Source organism: Heloderma suspectum, chromosome 3 (genome assembly GCF_057233095.1).
Source record: "Heloderma suspectum isolate Gila_16-S chromosome 3, 16-S_ref, whole genome shotgun sequence".
Classification (NCBI taxonomy): domain Eukaryota; kingdom Metazoa; phylum Chordata; class Lepidosauria; order Squamata; family Helodermatidae; genus Heloderma; species Heloderma suspectum.
Genome location: NC_139460.1, coordinates 216,050,955 through 216,072,107, shown reverse-complemented (window position 1 = coordinate 216,072,107; position 21,153 = coordinate 216,050,955). Strand labels below are relative to the sequence as shown.

General features: G+C 42.6%; 1 protein-coding gene across 2 annotated transcripts in view; it reads right to left on the bottom strand.

Moving 5' to 3' along the window:
• Nucleotides 1-4,640: 4,640 nt before the first annotated feature.
• Nucleotides 4,641-21,153, bottom strand: part of PPA1 (inorganic pyrophosphatase 1) — a 30,494-nt gene continuing 13,981 nt past the window's right edge. For both annotated transcript variants that reach the window (XM_084845570.1, XM_084845571.1), the window contains 9 exons: nt 19,947-20,000; nt 19,512-19,631; nt 17,752-17,838; nt 16,572-16,698; nt 12,806-12,933; nt 9,944-10,029; nt 9,667-9,736; nt 8,008-8,047; nt 4,641-7,099 (listed from right to left, as the gene is read on the bottom strand). In XM_084845570.1, the coding sequence (XP_084701696.1) occupies nt 7,074-7,099; nt 8,008-8,047; nt 9,667-9,736; nt 9,944-10,029; nt 12,806-12,933; nt 16,572-16,698; nt 17,752-17,838; nt 19,512-19,631; nt 19,947-20,000 (738 nt within the window). In that variant the 3' untranslated portion in view covers nt 4,641-7,073. The remainder of the gene's footprint in view (nt 7,100-8,007; nt 8,048-9,666; nt 9,737-9,943; nt 10,030-12,805; nt 12,934-16,571; nt 16,699-17,751; nt 17,839-19,511; nt 19,632-19,946; nt 20,001-21,153) is intronic.

Below are 21,153 nucleotides of genomic sequence, written 5' to 3'. Positions count from 1 at the left end.
AAGAAACGCTGAGAAAGAGCTTTCGGGGGCTTGCAAGCCTTTCGACGCAGAGCGGGAGGGTCTCCTCCCCCCGCCCCTGTGGCCTGGTTCCTTTGTTTTAGAAGATACAGCCACCTGTTGGATTTTCACCTGCGTGCCTCTTAATGCAAAGAGACTGAAGGGGGGGGGGGAATCCAAACAATGTACACGCTTGTTTGGAGTAAACCCCATTGAAAGCAGTGGGGCTTACTTCAGGATAACTGGTAGTAAGATCAGGCTTTGAGATGTGAAGGCCTGGGGGGGGGGACCCCCCCAAATCCCCAAATGTGGAATATTGGAGAACAACTAAAAAAACCCATTAAATAGTATCCTTTGGAAACTTTAAGACAAGGTTTTACTCATTCAAGATGTGTAGTATGACAGGAATATGCTACTGAAGAATGCATTATTTTCAGTGGTATTATGAAACTTAAGTACCTATCTGATATGCTGATTTTTAATATTGTGAGTAGATGAGATAATGACTAAATAAAATTTTATTTTGTTTGGTACCAAATTTGCTCATTTCTATTTTCACCCCACCCCACCCCCTGCTTTTACCAGATGGCAAGAACCTAGCTACATATGCTTAGATAGTATTGTGTTTACAACTCTCTCCTTAGTATTGGGTATATTTGCAATTTTGCTTGTACAAAAAACTAAAGCATTTGTACTTTTGAGGCTTCAATCCTATTGGCGCTTACCTGGAAGTAAGGTCCACTAAACAGAGGGGGGCTTACTTCTGAGTAAACACACATAGGATTCTTTTATATAAGCCACCATGGAAGGTGGATTGCCCTTAAAGGTGCACTAAGAATATTTAAATAAAATTGCCCTGAAAATTGTATAACTATGTAAAACAGTACAATTTAATATGCTAAGTTAGTAATGGTGCAGGTAATGTTGGTAAAGCAGTAAAATGTTTAGTTTTCATCAGTAAGCATTAATTTGGGAAGTATTTCCCACAATTTCCATTTTCCTCTCAGAAGGGAAATACCATTCCCTCCTATGGCTTCCAAATTTCTGGAAATTTGACATTTCTGATCAGGCCATACATCAGATATCACTTCTGTTCTTAAGCCAATATCAACGAACAGCAGGACCTGTATGGGCAGGCCATGGAATACTGAATAGCAAAGCACCCTCATTGTACCTTAAATGTTTAAATATTTTTGGTTGGTTACTATGTATTTTTATCCTTTCCTTGTTGTGCTGGAACTTGTTCAATCTGCTTCCTTTTAACCAAAACTAATGCCTAGTATGCTTGAGTATCATAATTATAGTTGGATGGTGTACACAACTATATTTTTTAAGGGATAAAGTACATATGTGTTGATCTTAGCTATGGATTGGGATGTCTGGAAGTGGTCCTGATTCAGCCAATGTCTGGGAAGGCATAGGGACCTGTGCTTGAATACGTGTCAAGCTCACATAACAAATTCAATGCAGCAGAATCACAGCAAGGCACAACCAGATCATAACGTTCATGTAATTTAGCCCTTAATGAGAAGTGTTTTAGTATCAAAGCACTAGCTTACCAAAGGGGGAATTCCACAGGTATGCCATGAACACAGTTTACTCTGGAATGCATCACTTGCCAGTTTTGGTGTGGTGTAGAAAGTGAGGTAATTCTTAGAACAAGTGTACACTTTGCTGGATGTAGCTTTTTTTTTTATGTACAAGAGCTCTCAGGCAGGCTTGGCTGGAATGGTGGTCTGAGGCCTATGCTGCAATGTCAGCCAAGGTGCTCTTGCATGTGAGAAAGAAAAGCACTTCTAAAGCTATTGTACCTATCTTTTTTAACAGATAACCCACACATTCCCTGCAAGGAAAAAAATCATTTCTAAAGTCAGTTTAAGTTTCTTCTGTCAGTAGATTGGCTGAGAAGACATCATGATGGAGAGCTTAAAGCAGCCATTCCCCAACCACCATGTTTTGGACTACAACTCCCATTAGCCCCAGCCAGCACCACCAATGGGAATTGTAGTCAATATATGGAGGGCACCAGGCTGGTATGGCTGGTTTAAAGAATTAAGTAAGTAGGCTTTTGTCATAGGCTATACCTGAACTGAGTCTTTTAAAAATCAAGGTAAAGTAGTAGGATGTGGCACAGTGGTTAGAGTATTACACTGGGGAGATCTGGGTTCTAGTCCCCACTTGGCCACGAAGCTCACTGGGTGACTTTAAGCCAATCACTGATTCTCAGCCTAACTTCATAGAATCATAGAATAGCAGGGCCGGAAGGGGCCTACAAGGCCATCGAGTCCAACCCCCTGCTCAATGCAGGAATCCAAGTCAGAGCATCCCTGACAGATGGCTGTCCAGCCTTGTCTTGAATGCCTGCAGTGTGGGAGAGCCCACCACCTCCCTAGGTAATTGGTTCCATTGTTGTATTGCTCTAACAGTCAGGAAGTTTTTCCTGATGTTCAGCCGGCATCTGGCTTCCTGTAACTTGAGCCCATTATTCCGTGTCCTGCATTCTGGCCTTCCTCTTTGTGACAACCTTTCAAGTACTTGAAGAGTGCTATCATATCTCCCCTCAGTCTTCTCTTCTCAAGGCTAAACATGCCCAGTTCTTTCAGTCTCTCTTCATAGGGCTTGGTTTCCAGTCCCCTGATCATCTTTGTTGCCCTCCTCTGAACCCTCTCCAGTTTGTCTGCATCCTTCTTAAAATGTGGTGCCCAGAACTGGACACAGTACTCCAGATGAGGCCTAACCAGTGCTGAGTAGAGGGGAACTAGTACTTCCCGGGATTTGGAAGCGATGCTTCTATTAATGCAGCCCAAAAGAGCATTTGCCTTTTTTGCAGCCACATCACATTGTTGGCTCATATTCAGCTTGTGATCTACAACACTTCCAAGATCCTTCTCGCGTGTAGTGTGGTTGAGCCACGTATCCCCCATCTTGTAACTATGCATTTCATTTTTTTCCTAGGTGCAGAACTTGGCATTTATCCCTATTAAATGTCATTCTGTTGTTTTCTCCCCAGCGCTCCAGTCTATCCAGATCACTTTGAATTTTGTTTGTCTTCCAAAGTATTAGCTATCCCACCCAATTTTGTGTCATCTGCAAATCTGATCAGCATTCCCTGCACCACCTCCTCCAAGCCATTAATAAAAATGTTGAAGAGCACTGGGCCCAGGACTGAGCCCTGTGGTACCCCACTCGTTACCTCTCCCCAGTTTGAGAAGGTCCCATTGAGAAGCACTCTTTGAGTCCGATTCTGTAGCCAACTGTGGATCCACTGGATCCTTGTTTCATCTAGCCCACTTTGAGCTAGTTTGCTCATCAGGATATCATGGGGCACTTTGTCGAAAGCTTTGCTGAAGTCAAGGCATATGATGTCTACAGCATTCCCACAGTCCACAGGGGAGGTTACTTGATCAAAAAATGAGATCAGATTTGTCTGGCAGGACTTGTTTTTGACAAATCCATGTTGACTTCGAGTCATCACTGCATTGTTTTCAAGGTGCTTCCAGATAGATTGCTTTATCATCTGCTCCAGAATTTTCCCAGGGATTGGTATCAGACTGACTGGTCTGTAGTTCCCAGGTTCCTCCTTTTTACCCTTTTTGAAGATAGGGACATTAGCCCTCCTCCAGTCATCTGGCACTTCCCCCATCCTCTGATTTCTCAAAGAGAATAGACAGTGGTTCTGAGAGTTCTTCTGCCAGTTCCTTTATTACTCTAGGATGCAGTTCATCTGGCCCTGGAGATTTGAACTCATTCAAAGTAATTAGGTGTTCCTTGACCATATGCCAATCAATCTCAAGCTGCAATCCTGCCCCTTCAGCCTGTACTTCACCTCAGCCAGGGGGGTCATAGACCCTCTTTTGGGAGAAGGCTGAGCCAAAGTAGGAATTGAGCATCTCTGCCTTTTCTTTGTCATCTGTTATTATTTTGTCATCCTTATTTAATAGCTGAACAACCATTTCTTTCCTCTGCATTTTACTATGCGCGTAGCTGAAGAAAGCCTTTTTGTTGCTTTTAGCATCCCTCCCTACCCTCAGCTCATTCTCAGCTTTAGCCTTCCTGACGCCATCCCTGCAATTCTGTGCTACCTGCCTGTACTCTTCCTTTATTACTTGGCTTTCTTTCCACTTCCTATGTGTGTCTTTTTTTGTTTTCAGGTCATCCCTAAGCTTTTTGTGAAGCCACATTGGCTTCTTCTGTTGTCTTCCACCTTTTCTTCTTGTTGGAATTGTTTGTGATTGTGCCTTGAGAATTTCCTTTTTTAAAAGCTCCCACCCATCTTGGACTCCTTTTCTCGCTAGCATCGCTTGCCATGGGACCTTACTGATCATTGTTCTGAATTTATTAAAATCAGCTTTCCTAAAATCCAGGGTACGCATTTGTCTACACTTGGCTCTTGCTTCCCTTAGAACCAAGAACTCAAGTGCAACATGGTCGCTTTCCCCCAGAATTCCTGTAACTGCTACTTTATCCACTAAGTCATCTCTGTTAATTTACAGAGTTAACTTACTTAACTTACTTCATAACTTACTTCAGAGTTGTTGTGAGGAGAAAATGGAGAAGAGGATTATGTAAACTATCTCAAGTTCCTTGCAGGAAAAAAAGCAGGATATAAATATAACAAGCAAACACCCGGCTTCAGTTACCTACATTTTCTCACAGGTGGTGTAATACCTCTTGATTTCAAACAGAACACAAAAACCTTTAAGTGAGGGAGTAGGCAAGTATAGAAAACTTTGAAAAGAGTGTTCGCTGAACGTGCAGGGATAGAAATCTCCATAGTGAGGTATATTTCGAAATAAGGTATGCTGAATATTCCTTCCAACAATGAAAACCAAGGTGGCAGATGCTATTATTCAATAAACATGAACAGCGGCATAACATGGGTTCTACTGGTACAAGACAGTGGAAGGTAGGGGTTCTAAAATAAGGAATGATTTAAAGATTGGGGTCAGGCAGGAGTACTTGAGAAGCATGTACCTTACTAGTCACTTGGATTCTTTGAAAACACTCCTACAGATTGTTATAACTGTCAACCAAAAAGACACTTATGCTTCTTGGTAAGAGGGCTCTCTGCTTTCCCAGCTAAGTATGCATTATGATCCAAGAGAATAAACCAGTTAAACTTCACCATCCACCTTATTACTGAAATATCCAAGTCTCTAGTGCAATAAAGGGATTAGCCCAAAAAAGTGTACTACTGCTGTCTTGAGGGAAGCTTTGTGTCTTATTCTTGGCTACACAAATGCATTCCTATATGGAATAGTACTCTGCCAATCAAGTTAATGAAATAAAGATTTCTAAAAGAGTGTTACCTACAGCTTTAGATAAAAGCTTTTATGTAGCCAAGTCTAGGATATATTTTAACATCACATAGTGGTGAGGTACTTCATTTACTGCAGATTAAATGGAGCACCTTCAATTATGCTTGAAAAATGATGTGAGTCAATGCGAATGCTGGAGCAGTTAATATGCAGTGCTTCCAGAAACTCATCACTACCAGCAAGTAGGCTGCCTCATTTGGTAAAGGGGTCGTAGGCCCAGTGCAGTCTAATTGGCACTTCCAATATCAGACTGAACAGTCAATACTCCAGACAGTCAATACCAGGCAAATTAGTAGTTCCACCACAGAAAAGTCCGAGTAGAGCTGTTTTCAGTGTCTGCCATTTAACTGTGGCTTTTTCCAATTTGTTACTGGAGTTCAAAGCTGTGCATCATTTTAGTCTTATCTCAACTATAATTTTATATTAACGGAAGCTCTCAAATCATGCCTAGCACCAGCTCATGGCATACTCTGGTAATTTCTCATAAGCCTACAGGGGGGACCATGTTGGCTAAGTAGAGGGATACAGGCCAGGAGCTCTGCCCAGCTGTGCCATTCCTACCTGTGGGAGTGGGGTGACCTGGCAGCACTAAGCAGCACTCTTACCTGTCTGCCCTGGACTTGATGTCACCATCTGAATTACACTGACCCAACTCTCCATGCATGCACATCAAGACCACTATAATTCAGATGGCAGCAGAATAGAGCCAGGTACATGGGTCAGGAACTGGGCTTAGCATGTGCCTCCAACACAGGCAGGCAGCCTGTCTATCAAAAGTGGTGGGTAGTGCCAGGGCAGCCACTGCAAGCAGCTTATGCAGGCCTGTCCCACACAGTTATCAATGGCACTGCCACTGACCAAGCACTGCAGTAGTCAAGCTGATGGCTCCCAGACTCTGTACTGTATTTTTTATCTTAGCTCTACTGTAATTAGGGATGTACAGATTGTGTAAAATCCATTCCGTCAGTGTTTTCCAGGCTGTCAGGTGCCTTTTGTTCTATTGTCCATTGGCAGAATTGGATTTTTTTAGTTTCAACATTTGTGCAAATTTGCATGTGCAAAAATGCAAATCCCCCAAATGCGCATTTTCACACTTTAGCCTATGGGGGGAAATGAGCATTTTTGGCTGGGTTTTTGAAAAAAATTCTACGACAAAGAAGTCCGTGGAATCCACCTGACGGGGGAAAAGTCAGTCTGCTGTGGAGTCCGTAGGTCAAATTCATAAAAATCCAAACTTATTGGTTCTTTTGCAGATTTTTCCATCATCTCTAATCATAATGAAACTCATTTTTCCTTTTAAGTGACAAAGAATTTAAAGATGAAATGTGGCACAGGTACAGATGCTGCATCGCCCCTGCCCCCAACCTTCTAGTAGGCAGGTTTATCTTAACATTTGGATTTTAAAACCGAGAACATGGAGACAAAAGCCTTAGAATTAATTTTGGCAAAAAATAATTTTTTGTATGAGTATCTATACACAATTTGCATATGCAAGCTGAGTGCCATGATGTGTAAGTATATTTGAAGACTGCTAAGCTGGTATTTTACATAAGAACAGTTCAAAATATATCAGGATCATACAAAGTCCGAGCACACATTATTAGTAGGTATGCACAATCTGTTATATGATAAGCAGCCATTTATTTATTTAAAAATAGTATTATTCTTGAAACTGAAGTTCTCAGTTCATCTAGTTCTGCACAAGTGTTTCATGGTGATATGACAGGAACTACTGCAACATCCAGCTTCAAGTCACTTTTACGGGCAGTAGAACCACTTGTCCACTGGGTTTGAAGGCAAGGGGATGGAGAAAGGAAACAGATTATATATTTCAGTGAGATACTTTATAAGGCATTGCAAGCCACCATAACATGATTTCATAAAACCCAGTTATTCAGAGCCAAGTCCCATTTAATTTATTCCTGCTTTTGTTCTTAACATGGAGTGTGCAGAAGCAGTGACACAGCAGCCAAAGACTTGTGTCCCTTGCACTTCTACAGGTGGACAAGTAACAGGCATTTTCTAGAACAGCTTCTGGAACATTTGCCTGGCTCATATCCTGAACTTACATCTGATCATTCGTACATTGGAAAGGCATACCTTTGACACTGTGCAGGTAATTCCCTTCATGCATATTAAGAACATGAAGAGAAAAGTAACTTGGAAAGCATCCCTCAGTCACTGGATCACAAACCAGGGAACGAGAAATATTAATGTTGGGGCTTTAACAGATGCTTAGATGAAGGAAACTTGGAGGCAGTTTTTGAAACACTTAAGAGCCCTGTAAAGGGACAAGCTGCCCTTGCCAGAATTTGTATACTACTGTTAAAAATACTGTTTCCAGAGGGGTAGCCATGTTAAGCTGTTGCAGCAAAAACCAAGAGTCTTGCATCAGATGAAGTGGACTCTAGTTCACAAACACATCACACCACAATGAATTTGTTAATCCGTAAGATGCCACATGTCTTTTTGTTCTTGAAAGTGCAGGAACTCTAATGTTGAACAATTGTCTATCCCTGATCTAAGCTAGTCTTGCAAACAAAATTGAGCTCTATAACATACAAGATTAAAATTTAAGTCAGTATCATACATGTTAAGATGCAGAATGGAATCTGTCAACTTATGCATCTTCCACCATCCCAACAAAACATACAAAAGCTTCTCTAATTCCCTCTGAATTAAGGAGGCTTACCTTCAGTTGGTATTGGATTAGCATCCCCACAGGTAGGTGCCTGAAACAGACAGTATTAAATAAAAAATACTGTTAAACCGGAAACCCCATAGATCGTTTCTCTGGCTTCAACATCTGAAGGTTTTGCAATAAACATAGACAAGCAATTAAATTTAGTTTTTTGTATGCTACACAGCTATCCCTACTTGAATGTGTCCTGGAACCAATTCCGAGTATTCCAAGGGTTGGTTTTTTGTGTGGTTTTTTTTTTTGGAACTGCTAGTTCCTGTTGTGCAAGTGGTGTTTTTTCCCTGTGTTTCAAATACTAATCAGAAAAAGTATTCTGGGATTGTTGCAAACCAGTCCTAAGCAGAATCAGTGAGATATTTTGTACCCATTTAACCAAGTTTATTAGAATACAAGTTTATGTTCATTGTCCAAACATTACTCCCTATATATGACAGGTTGTCACAGAGAGGAAGGCCAGGATCTCTTCTCCATCATCTCAGAGTGCAGGACACGGAATAATGGGCTCAAGTTACAGGAAGCCAGATTCCAGCTGAACATCAGGGAAAACTTCCTGACTGTTAGAGCAATATGACAATGGAACCAGTTACCTAGGGAGGTAGTGGGCTCTCCCTCACTGGAGGCATTCAAGACGAGGCTGGACAGCCACCTGTCGGGGGTGCTCTGACTTGGATTCCTGCACTGTGCAGGGGGTTGGACTCAATGGCCTTGTAGGCCCCTTCCAACCCTACTATTCTACGATTCTATATTAGAAAGAAAAAGCTTGCATTTCCTCAGGTTAACAGAGAAAGGGGGAAAAGAGATTTTACAGTGCTTGTTTTACACAAGGGATAGTTGAGGAAGAAAGAAGGGGTAGCAGAACTATGTGGGAGACATGCGAGACAGAGTAGTCTGCCCTAGCTGTCAGTTCAAAAATTAGAAAGGGCATATTAGAAAAACTTGGAAGGGAAAACGTGCCTCTCCTTGCATGAACCTCCTTAGGGAAACTCATCATAGTTTATTAATCATGGATTTAGAAGATTAAAATAACCCACACTTCTACCTGTGGTGTCAATAAAGTGGTGTTGCTCAAATACATACTAAGGTTGGACCTGAAACAGTAATAGATATGGGCTATACCAGTCTCACATCTTTCCAGCTTTGATAGTCTCCCTCAAGTGCAAAATGAGCCACCATCTCAGGACAACAGTCCTACAATTTAGGGCTGTGCGCACCCTATGCATGCATGCATGCTTGTGCTCTCCCCCCGACCCCATATACATACATACACAGACACAAGAAACTGAACTTTGCACTCTATAAATTATACGCAAGTCTGCTTAATTTTGATATGTACTTTGTTTCACATTCTGATTATGCTTGTCATGGGGAGGGATAATGAGCTATGCAGGGCAAAGAAAGGCCACTTCTGGACCAGTAGAAATTCTGAACCTTGCTTGGGTTTCAGAGATTTCACCAGACATTTTTACTGCCCACCCACACAGCCATGAAGAGCTAGAACTTAAGGGAAAAAATAGGTGAAAAGATGCTCAATTCTGCACCTAATATCACATTTGGTGGCTTTTCTACCTTTGCGCAGAATATGCACTGCCCTGCCAACTGAAATGGTGTCCCAACACATCAGGGGCATAAAAGTTAACCAGGTCTGCTTACCGCTGTCACAGTAACTGCAGCAGATGTTTGATCACAACAGAGAGGACTGTCTGCCAAAGTTGTATTTGTGCTAGAAGAAAAAGTTCAAGTTATAAGAGTAGCCAGGTTTTCTCCAGTGTTCTTATTTAATATGGACATCTTGAAAAATATAACCATAACACTGACATACAGATGCTACAGCAACAGTATACTACATAGCGTGAGCAAGACTTGTATTCCTCTCATTGGATTCCATCTCTTAGAGCCCAATATTGTAAGCAGAACAGTAGTAACTTACCAGCAAATGTCTCCTCCCTCTGTTCTTCTATTCACTAGAGACTTCCAGAAATTATGGGTGCTTTTTATAACATCAGTTGCAAACTCCTATGATTAAAAAAGGGACACAAGTTCAATGCCTATTGTCCACTGCTGTGACAGAATAATGCCTTAGTTTAATACAACACGTGTTTCTCTAGTAGTCTAAGAAAACCCACGCTTTACCTGCACAAGCATCTATTTTGTCTCATTTCAGTTTGTCCACCATATTGCAGTATTATCTGCTAGTTTCTCTATATATACGCTTCATCCTCTTTGGCTTAGAGGCTTGTGCAGAAAGAACTGATCAAAAATTGATTATATCAAATGTTGACTTGGGACTACACACGCTCCTGTTTGGCAGCTAATTTTTAACAAGGGCCATTGTTTTTGAAGGGATGGACGGCCAGCAATGTTGTGTCCACCCACTGATTAATTTCCACACGAGCAAGAGCACAGGCAAGAAGCATTTCGTTTAGGTAATCATATACTGCCTTTCAGGGTCACAGGCAGTCTTGAGGAGGTTTGCAGTAAAAATGTATGACAATTTAAAATATAAAATAAAAACATGTGACAATATCAGAAAAAAGCAGTTGCAGCTAAAATTATAGACCAAACTCACTCAGTTAGAAGTAGCTAGTATGAGAAACGAGATTTTAGCAGAACTTTTACCTTAAGTACCTCAAGCGTTTCCTATCATTTACCCATGTCTTGCTTTGCTATGGTCAATGATTGGGAAAAGGACTTGGTGCAGACATACCATTTACAGTCAGGGCCAGAAATATTGGAACAAGGATAATTTGTTTTTAATAATTTTAAATAATTATTTAAAATAATTTTGGCAGTTGGCCTCTGTATACCACCACACTGAAGTTGAAAGGAAACACACCCAGATAGGAGCGAAGTCAGGACTTTCAGCTGTAATTCAAGGGGTTTGACAAAAGTGGGGCACTAACCATTCAGGAAGCAGAGCCAGTGGCATACACACACACCCATCGTTGGTGGCTCATAAGTAATGGAACAAACCAACATCATTTCAAACTTAAGGATCACCTTTAATAAAAAGGTAAAGGTGTCCCCAACCAGTCGTGTCCAACTCTAGGGTGCGGTGCTCATCCCCGTTTCTAAGCCGAAGAGCCAGCGCTGTCTGAAGACGCTTCCGTGGTCATGTGGCCGGCATGACTGAACACCGAGGTGCACGGAACGCTGTTACCTTTCCGCCGAGGCGGTACCTATTTATCTACTTGCAATGTCTTGCTTTCGAACTGCTAGGTTGGCAGAAGCTGGGACTGAAGACGGGAGCTCACTCTGTCACGCAGCACTCGGGTCTCGAACTGCTGACCTGCCGACCTTCCAGTCTGCAGTTCAGCATCTTAACCACTAAGCCACCGCGGCCCCTATCACCTTTAATACCTGGATGAAAATCCTTTGCAGTCAATGACTGCCAGAACTCTGGAACCCATGGACATGACCAAATGCTAAGTTTCCTCCCTCGAGATGCTTTGCCAGGCCTTTACTGCAGCTGCCTTCAGCTGCTGCTTGTTTGTGGGTCTTTCTGCCTTCAGTCTTGTCTTCAGGAAGTGAAAAGCATGCTCTATTGGGTTGAGATCAGGTGACTGACTTGGCCATTGAAAAACATCCCACTTCTTTGCCTTGAGAAACTCTTGGGTAGCTTTTGCTGTATGTTTTGGGTCATTATCCATCTGCAGTATGAAGTGGCATCCTATCAGTTTGGCAGCATTCCGCTCAATCTGAGCAGACAGTATAGCCCTATACACTTCAGAATCCATCCTGCTGCTTTTATCAGCAGTCAGGTCATCAATAAACACCAGTGGCCCGGTTCCATTGGCAGCCATCCATGCCCATGCCATAACACTGCCTCCACCATGTTTGACAGATGATGTGGTATGCTTTGGATCATGAGCTGTTCCTTTCCTTCTCCATACTTTTCTCTTCCCACCATTCTGGTACAAGTTAATCTTGGCCTCATCAGTCCAAAGAATCTTATTCCAGAACTGGGCAAGCTTTTTTAGGTGTTTGCTGGCAAAGGCTAATCTGGCCTTTCTGTTCTTGAGCATTACCAGTGGTTTGCACCTCATTGTGAAGCCTCTGTATTTACATTCATAAAGCTGTCTCTTGACTGTAGATGTTGACAATGACATGCCTACCTCCTCAAGAGCATTCTTGACCTGGCTAGATGTTGTGAAAGGGTTCCTCTTCACCATGAGCAGAATTCTGCGGTCATCCACTTTAGGTGTCTTCTGTGGTCTTCCAGGCCTTTTGCTGTTGCTGAGCTTCCCAGTTACGTCCTTCTTTTTCTAAGACTTCTAAGTCTAGTTTCCTCAGCCTAATGATGGCCTCCTTCACTCACATGGACACCACTTTGGACCTCATGTTGGGAGTTCCAGTGAACAGCCACCAAATGCAAATGTAACACTCAGAACCACCTCCAGGCCTTTTATCTGCTTGATTGGTACCCAGGAAACAGGCCACACCTCGCCATGCAGCTGCTTGTCAGCCATTCATTCCATTACTTATGAGCCACCAACGATGGGTGTGTGTGCAATGCCACTGGCTGTACTTCCTGAATGGGTAGTGCCCCACTTTTGTCAAACCCCTTGAATTACAGCTGAAAGTCCTGACTTCGCTCCCATTTGGGTGTGTTTCCTTTCAACTTCAATGTGGTGGTGTACAGAGGCCAACTGCCAAAACAGTTATCCTTGTTCCAATATTTCTGGCCCTTACTCTATGCTTTCAATCCTTTTAGGGTATGTCATTTTTATTAGTGTGAAAGGGTAAGCGGCATCAAAAAGACTAGCAGATATAAGCTGATATGTATACATACCTTATCTTTAAATTCTCCATTGAACGCAAATTGGTTTTCTGGTTTCCCATCAGGTACCTTGTATCTTCTAAACCAGTCTACTGTAGCTTCCAGGTATCCAGGCTTAATCTTCCTGACATCATCAATATCTTACATTTTAAAGAAGCATTAAGAATCTAGTCAGAGTTTTTGCTACCAGCAATACTAACAAATTTAAGTGGGAGAGCATGCGTCCCAGGTCCAAGAGCAGGCTTTACCCCTCACCCTGCCACCACATCCATTTCTTCTTCAGTAGCTCCCAATAAACATGGATAAAACGTTTGTAGAGGATCTACAGAACTTGATACATACAAGAACCAAGAGGTATAGAAGTTATTGCTGGCATATGCACTTCATTACTCTGGATAGCGGCTAAAATTTACAACTTACCTAATGTCTTGTTGTTCTTAACTTTCCTAGTGTTGCAAGGGCTAGCTTGACAATCCCACTAGAGATCAGCCCAGATACCATAAAGATGCTAATTTAAGAACACCACCCACATACAATCCTAAACATTTCATTAACAACTGATAAGAACCAAAGAGTGAAGGATATTGAATTATCCATCCAGTGAAAATATTGAATTATCCATCCATTCAGCACTAGGCTGAGCACTGTCAGGAGCCCCCTAGCTGCTTCTTTAAGTCCCCTCCAATAGCCAACTCACGACACAGACAAAAGGGATTCTTTCCAAGGCTTTATTCCTTTACAACTTAATGACTCTTTCAGATGCTAATCACCAGCGACTAAGCAAGGAAACCCACTGGGGTAGTTAGCAGAGTAGCCTAAGCTCCAGGTAAGGCAGCTGGTCCCGGTTTGAAGGGGAAAACTCTGAATTTATGGGCTATGGAGAGGTCCTCCCTCTTACCCGGGGATCCCCGGGACGTGACCATTGTTTTAGTGCCAAGCGGGCAGAGCGCCGCCTCTCGGTGCCCTCCATCAGGCGCCGGTCCCTCCATCTCCGCCGAGCGTCCAGCAAGATCCGATCCCATCCCCCGCTCTCTCATTGCCAGGGTCACTATCTCTCTCAGGAATGCAGACAGGAGGAATCTCTCCCTGCCGCTGTGCCTGTGAGAGATGAGCGAGCTCCTCTCCCATGGGTGGTTGGTCCTCCTCAGAATGAGAACTACTCTGGGGCTCTATGGGCTCAGTATCCACCCTGACAAGCACAAGCAAACACCCAGACCTGACAGTTCTCGTAACTGAGAGCATGGAGGCTTCCACAGCTCTCACCACCCTTTAGGACCTAGCCTGAGATCCCATTTCCTTCTAGAAGGGTCAACATCCTCCTCTTTGTGATTGGTCTCCAAGATATAAGCCAACTCTAAGTAGAAAAGTTTCAGTGCTATGGGCATTATCCCATACTGCTGGTTCTCTTGCACAAGCAGAACTGACCACTCACACAACAGGAACTAGCAGTTCCAAAAAATAACCACAGAAATGAGGGCCAATGCTTGTTTCTGGATGTTTCTGAAACCGCTATTTCTCACTGCGCTGGCAGTCAGTTGCACTAGTGGTCAGGCGTATAGGATCCTACCCATGCTTGCACTTGCTTCAACAAGCAAAAAAATCCACTGCTCTATTTTGGGCATTACACAACCCCAACAATTTTAATCACAAGAACATCTGCCTCTTGCCTGCACCATCACCAAAAATCCAAGTTCTCCCTGATCTAAACGAAGTGGATCATACAAAATTTGCTTCACTGAAGACTTAACTTGATGCATGCAATTAACATTTACTTCAGGACAAGGGGGATTATCACTTGAAAGTAGTATCTCTCAGGTCTGCAGCAGCTGCTTGACTGCTCAGCAACATGACTGAACTACTATTTTGCCTAAACCAGAGACAACCAATATACAGCACCCAAGACATTTGAGGAAAGAAGCTCAGCTTTGGTGTTTTATAAGCATGCAACCTGTACAGGCGCAGATTTTAGAATGCATGTGCATTATCACTCCCTCATAAGATGTGTATGGCAGCAATGACAATGTCCTGCTAAAGCAAGGTTGCACAACCTGTTGCCCATGAGCCACAGTTGGCCCCCAGCTGCCAGTCATCTGCAGCTCACCTCCATCCCTTTGAAATTGCAAACTGCTATTTTTTTCCCCTGGAGAATGCTCTAGGAATGAGACTTCTACAACAGGAATTATAGAGTTTCCAGGAAGATGCTTTAGAAATAAGGCTTCTATGACAGGAACCCTAAAAGCTCTGTGAAAGTGGATCCTAGAGCCGCTTGTAAAAAACCAAAAAGAAAGTAAACAGTTACAAAACAGTAGATACTTGGATCAACAATACTACAAACGAGAAGGATCTTGGAATTGTTCTAGATCACGAGCTGAATATGAGCCAACAATGTGATGTGGCTGCAAAACAGGCAAATGCTATTTTGGGCTGCATTAATAGAAGTATAGCTTCCAAATCCCAGGAAGTACTAGTTCCCATCTACTCAGCACTGGTTGGGCCTCATCTGGAGTACTGTGTTCAGTTCCAGGCACCACACTTTAAGAACGATGCAGACAAACTGGAAAAGATTCAGAGGAGGGCAACAAAGATGATCAGGGGACTGGAAACAAAGCCCTACGAGGAGAGACTGAAAGAACTGGGCATGTTTAGCCTTGAGAAGAGAAGACTGAGGGGAGATAGGATAGCGCTCTTCAAGTACTTGAAAGGTTGTCACAGAGAGGAAAGCCAGGATCTCTTCTTGATCATCCCAGAGTGCAGGACATGGAATAATGGGCTCAAGTTACAGGAAGCCAGATTCCAGCTGAACATCAAGAATTCCGGCTGATCAGTGGGGGCTGGGAAAGACTGGAGAATGTGTGTAGGGCAGACGCACATTGGGGGAAGAGTATGCACACAAGCACACACACATGCAACTCCTGGCTTCGCATCTGACACCAAAAGTGGCCCTCAGGTAGGGATGTCAGAGAATTCCACCACGGATCTCGGTGAGGCCTAATGCCAGTGCATTTGGCCCCCTGAAATCCGTGGTGGAACAAAAACCTCCCACCCCCCCACCCTGCGAAATGGGCCTGGAACGGAGCACCTACCTGCTGCCGTCCGCGCTGACATGCGAATGGTGGCCGCGTCTGCAGCCGCCATTCGCTTCTTCCATGTAGCCATGATAGGCTACGTAAATACTTACGTAGCCTATCACGGCTAACGCAGGGATGCCATTTGTGTCCCTGTGGAAGCCATGGTAGGTTACGTAAGTATTTATGTAGCCTATCACGGCAAAACTAAGGGAACGCAAATGGCGGCACCTATGGCCCCTATGCCATATGCGTTCCTTTTTTTTTTTTTGTCGTAATAGCCTACGTAAATATTTACATAGCCTATCACACCAAAATACAGGGATGCAAATGGCGGCGGCTGCCCAGTGGCCAGATGTCCGGCTGCGGGCAGCCCTGGCCGGCAGCTCCGCGGAATCTCCACAGAGCAGAGCCAGCCAGAGCGAATTTCGGGGGGAGGGATGGAGCGCCTCCCCCCCACCATCAATCTCACCCTTCGAAAAGGTAAGTGACTTTCGTACATCCCTACCCTCAGGGGCGAAAAGGTTGTGCATCCCTGTGCTAAAGGTCCACTAACAGCCTGCCATATGTTGTGGAAATATGCTGTTCTAACGGCACAAATAGCGTTGTGTCAGCCTCGCACTGCATCAACTGCACCCTTCCACGCTGGGAATTTAAAGCAAGGAAAAGGCAAGACATGAAGGCACAAACCTCCTCACTTCAATGTTACTCACTGTTAAAATCAGCAGCTTCAGGGTCTTCAATATTGATTACAATGATCTTCCAATCCGTTTCACCCTCATCAATCAATGCCAGTGTGCCCAGAACTTTCACTTGAATTATTTCTCCTCTGCTGCACACCTGTTTTGAGTAATTTACTTCATTAGTAAGATCCAAGAATGTACAACTATTTCTAAGCCTGAATAACTCAAATTGAAAGTAGTATCTCTCAGGTGTGCAGCGCCTGCTCAGCAACATGAGATAACCAGTATACAGCACCCAAGACATTTGTAGAAAGAAGTTCAGCTTTTATGTTTTATAAGTATGTAACCTGTACACATGCAGACTTTAGAATGTACGTGTGCAAAAGTTTGTAGATAGACTGAGAACATGGAGATAGATATCATGACAGCTAAAAACAGTGAGGCTTTCTATTGCATTGTATCAAACTCTCGAGCTGATTTGGGGATAACAGTTTCAAGACAATAATTTGTCTTGGCATTTGCCAGGCTTAAATACTATGCTCTCAACATAGTACTTAGGCTGTACATAGAAGTGTGGCAAACCTTTATATTTCATGGCCTTTTAGCCCCACTGTTTCCTGATCTTCTCTCTGTACAGCTGGTATATTTTCCAGCTAAGGATAAGGCTTTCTGCATCTGACTCAGTAATCCATTAAAGCTTGTGACACAATACATCTCTTAAGTCTTTATGAAGCCATAGGACTCCCTAGCTGTTTCTGCAACAAGGCCATCCATCTCAAATGTGTTATGCAAATTATGTTGAATCACATTATGCTAATACGTACACTATGACAAGTTCTACATTTCTTAACACATTTCCAGTATGACACTATATGTAGAACAAATTACCCACACTGGTTTTATACTCACTGTAACCTTATCATGGTAGTTAATTATACTGCCTTATGATAAAGTTTACAGTGGCAGCTAGTTGAAAAGCCCAGGGTAATATCCCATGTTATTCCTATATAGAGTAGACCCACTGAAATGAATGAGACACAAGTTAGTCATGACTAAGTGAAGTCCCATTTATTTCAATGGGTTTACTCTACATAGGGCTAACACTGGATACTACCCACAGTTCCACAAGACATACTGATATGTATCAGTGAAGTGGCACAGAGCCTGATAACAAACACACCACCTCTATCTCAAAGAATACTTTGCTTACCTTGTTTCCAATTTCACAAACATCAATTGGATCATTATCTCCACAACAGCCAGTATTTTGATCTTTATGTGCCGGATCTTCCCACGTCTAAAAGAAAAAAGAGAGAGACCACACGTACTTTTAAAACATTTGATAGAGGAACATAGGAAGCTATGTTCCCTATAGGAACAAAGGAAGCTGTACACTGAGTCAGACCTTGGTCCATCTAGCCCAGTACTGTCAACATTGACTGGCAGTGGCTTTCCAGGTTTTCAAGCAGGATTCTTTCTAGCCTTACCTGGAGATGCCAGGGACTGAACCTGAGACCTTCTGTATGCCAAGCAGGTGCTCTGCCACTGAGTCACAGCCCCACTATAATATATATCCTGCCCTGTCGTTGTGGCACTGAACTACTTACTTAGGATGTACAATTTCACATTTAACTTTTCCCCCCTTGAAATATTCTGTAAGCAGCCTCAAAACTGCCCTTTGTCTATTGATAGCCACCACAGAGTGGCTGGCAGTTGCAATGTCTTTACTGACAGAAGGAAAAGAACTGTGAAAGAATCCAAGAAGAAAGCCTCCTTTTTCTAGCTAGTTCTATGGCATTTGTTATCAGGCAATTTTGTCAACGCTTTTCCAAACACATGAAGCACAGGATTTTTCTGTATATGAATCCAGTATGGAAATGCTAGGGCTATTAATGAAATTAATCAGATTTGGTGCATAAACCAAAACATGTTCACATGAATGCATCCAAAAGTCTCAGACATATGTGTCTTTAAGAGAGAGCTCTCTCTTACACAGAAATATGGATGTGATAATAACACTTGCCAGACAGAAGCTACAATTTAGGGCTCCTTTAATAGAAACTGACCTAGCTTCCTTCCAGGTCACAGCAGGTTATTAAAAACCTGGTAAAGAGACATCTCCAGAGCATTTTACATTTGATGCAATAGCATATGTTTGTTCCTATACTGACAAATTCAGTTCAGCTGGAAGGGCTGCCAGCTTGAAAGTACACGGGTGATAAAAAAAATCCTCAATATCAAGAGAAGATTTACTTGGGCAAAGCAACTTTGAGGCAGTTCTGTTGTTAAAGGGAACTCATGTTAAGAGACAGGTTTAAAGCCTAATAAAGAGGTGCAAGAACAGTAATCACAATTCCAACTGATGAGGAGGAAATGCCTGACAGCATGTTATCAGCCTCTTTCTCATTATCCTTCCCCATAGAAAATAGAGGATCAGAGAAACCAGAAAAAAGCAGTGATGAAAAAGATTGATTAATGCCAAACAGACCCCATGCCTTAGATCTGAATTAGCTAAATTCAGGTGGGGCATGCTGAGAGTTCCAGGACCTTTTTCTCTCTAAACATGCATAAGATTGTACCCTTAATGACTACAATATAAATGTTTGTGCTACAATAACAAATCTGTACTATGGCACAGCTTCCGAGACAAGTTCTCCCTCTCCTCTTTTGAGGAGAGCTATCTAGTGTTCTAGAAATATGGCATTCCAGAATTTCACTCAATATTCATTCAGTACTCACTTCAACCTGCACTGGCTTTTAGAGGCCTCTATGTAGTTTAAGAGAACCCTGGTATTATGTGAGTTGTGTTCTATGAACAGGTTGCTTGTTTACAATATACAGGGCAGTCACACTTTTCTCCTGAGGCTTTTGCCAACAGTTGTGCATGCAGTGGTAACAATTTCCCCTCATTAGTGTTTCTTGTTTTTTGTTGTTACTAGGACTCATTAAAAAAGATATATATTAAAATACCTGTGGAATAGCACCATAATTCCATATATATCCCTTGTGGGGAAATACATTAGCAACGTAGCGTAGCTTTCCTTTCTTCACATCTTGCTTAATTGGGTTTAGAGGATCCTTGGTTGCAATCTGAAACAGAATTCACCTAGTTTAGTAGTCAAAGAAGAACTTAAAAACGAACCAGTCCTAGGATATTTTCCTTACAGGTGCTTCTATTCCTATTTCCATAGTAAAATATCCAGATTGACAGGAAGCACAAAACCTCAGAGTTCAATGAGACTTGCTCCCAAGTAAGTGTGTATAACACTGCAGCTTTAGAACAGTCACCAGTTTTTTACACCACCAATTTGCCAGCCAATTTCACGTTTGATAAACTGATTTTAACAAGAGATGCAGGCAGCCAAACCAAGAACTACAAGCTTTCTATTCACATCAAGAAATTACCTCCATCTTCGCATTGGTCCATCGAGGTATTTCCACAACCATGTTGAACACATCCTGAAAAAAAATAAGAAATCAGAAAGATTTATATCACATCATATATACCATGTCATTGTCAAACTAGAGGTGAATGTTTATATAATGAACTTATGTAGTTTATTAATTTTCAGGGTGCTCTTCCTTGAGGGCTCTCCTCCTTCTTGCCTTTGATTTATAATTTTCTTAACATAGCAGATAATGGTTATCCTTTGATAACTGCCTGGATAACAGAATGTTACGTGGAAGTAGCAAAGCACTCAATATCCAAGTATGTTTCCCTCGCGCCTCCCACAAAAACAGTAATAAAGGAATGTAAACTATAATGTTTTCATGAGTTGATCTGGGGGGGCAGGGGGGCGGGTGGAGTGGGGATGACTGTCTCTGAGAAGAGGACTAGAATAGAGAGCTTTTTCAACCTCTAACAGAACCTGGCGGCTTCTTTCTAAAAAACAAAAATGAACATTAAGCACCTAATTTGTGGAAACTTACATTGTGAACGCGTTTACAGTTGCAAGCACATAATAAAATGCAGGGCTAAAAGCTTAAGGAGCACTACCATATTAGCATTTTGTTTCCATTTGTGAGTACAAGTCGGTGATTTTTTTTTTTAAATCTGCATTTACACAGTAGTAACTATGTAGCAAATTTCACCCCGAAGTTGAAAAAAGGAGTCAGAGAATAGTCAGCATAGTCTAAGAGTGACCAGAGTAATCATGAGACAAAGTCTCCATATATACTGTTTTCAGTCCCCAATCTCTCCCCACCCCCACAAATACCCCACTGCTTTTCCTATCCTGAGTGATCTACCCTCTCAGTGAATTTTGGCAGCAAACTGCTACAGAGCCTCAGAAAGGACAAATTTAGCTTGTTGTCAAGCTAAATTTGTCCCAATACTCCATTGCAGTTTGCCACCAAAATTTATCAGCAAACTGCCGGGGGGGGGGGGGGGGGCACTGTGCTGCCAGATTGGTGGCACAGTAGAACTGCAACTTATGATGGGAGTCCGGGGTGGCGGAAAGCATCCCCCGGACCTCTGAAAGTTGCCCACCCACTATACCCAACAACTTGGGGAGGCTGTTGTGGGACTATGTCCCACTGAACTTAGTGAAACTTGCTCCTGAGTAAACATAGGACTGGAATGATTGTTCATCTACTTCTATAGCTATGCCAG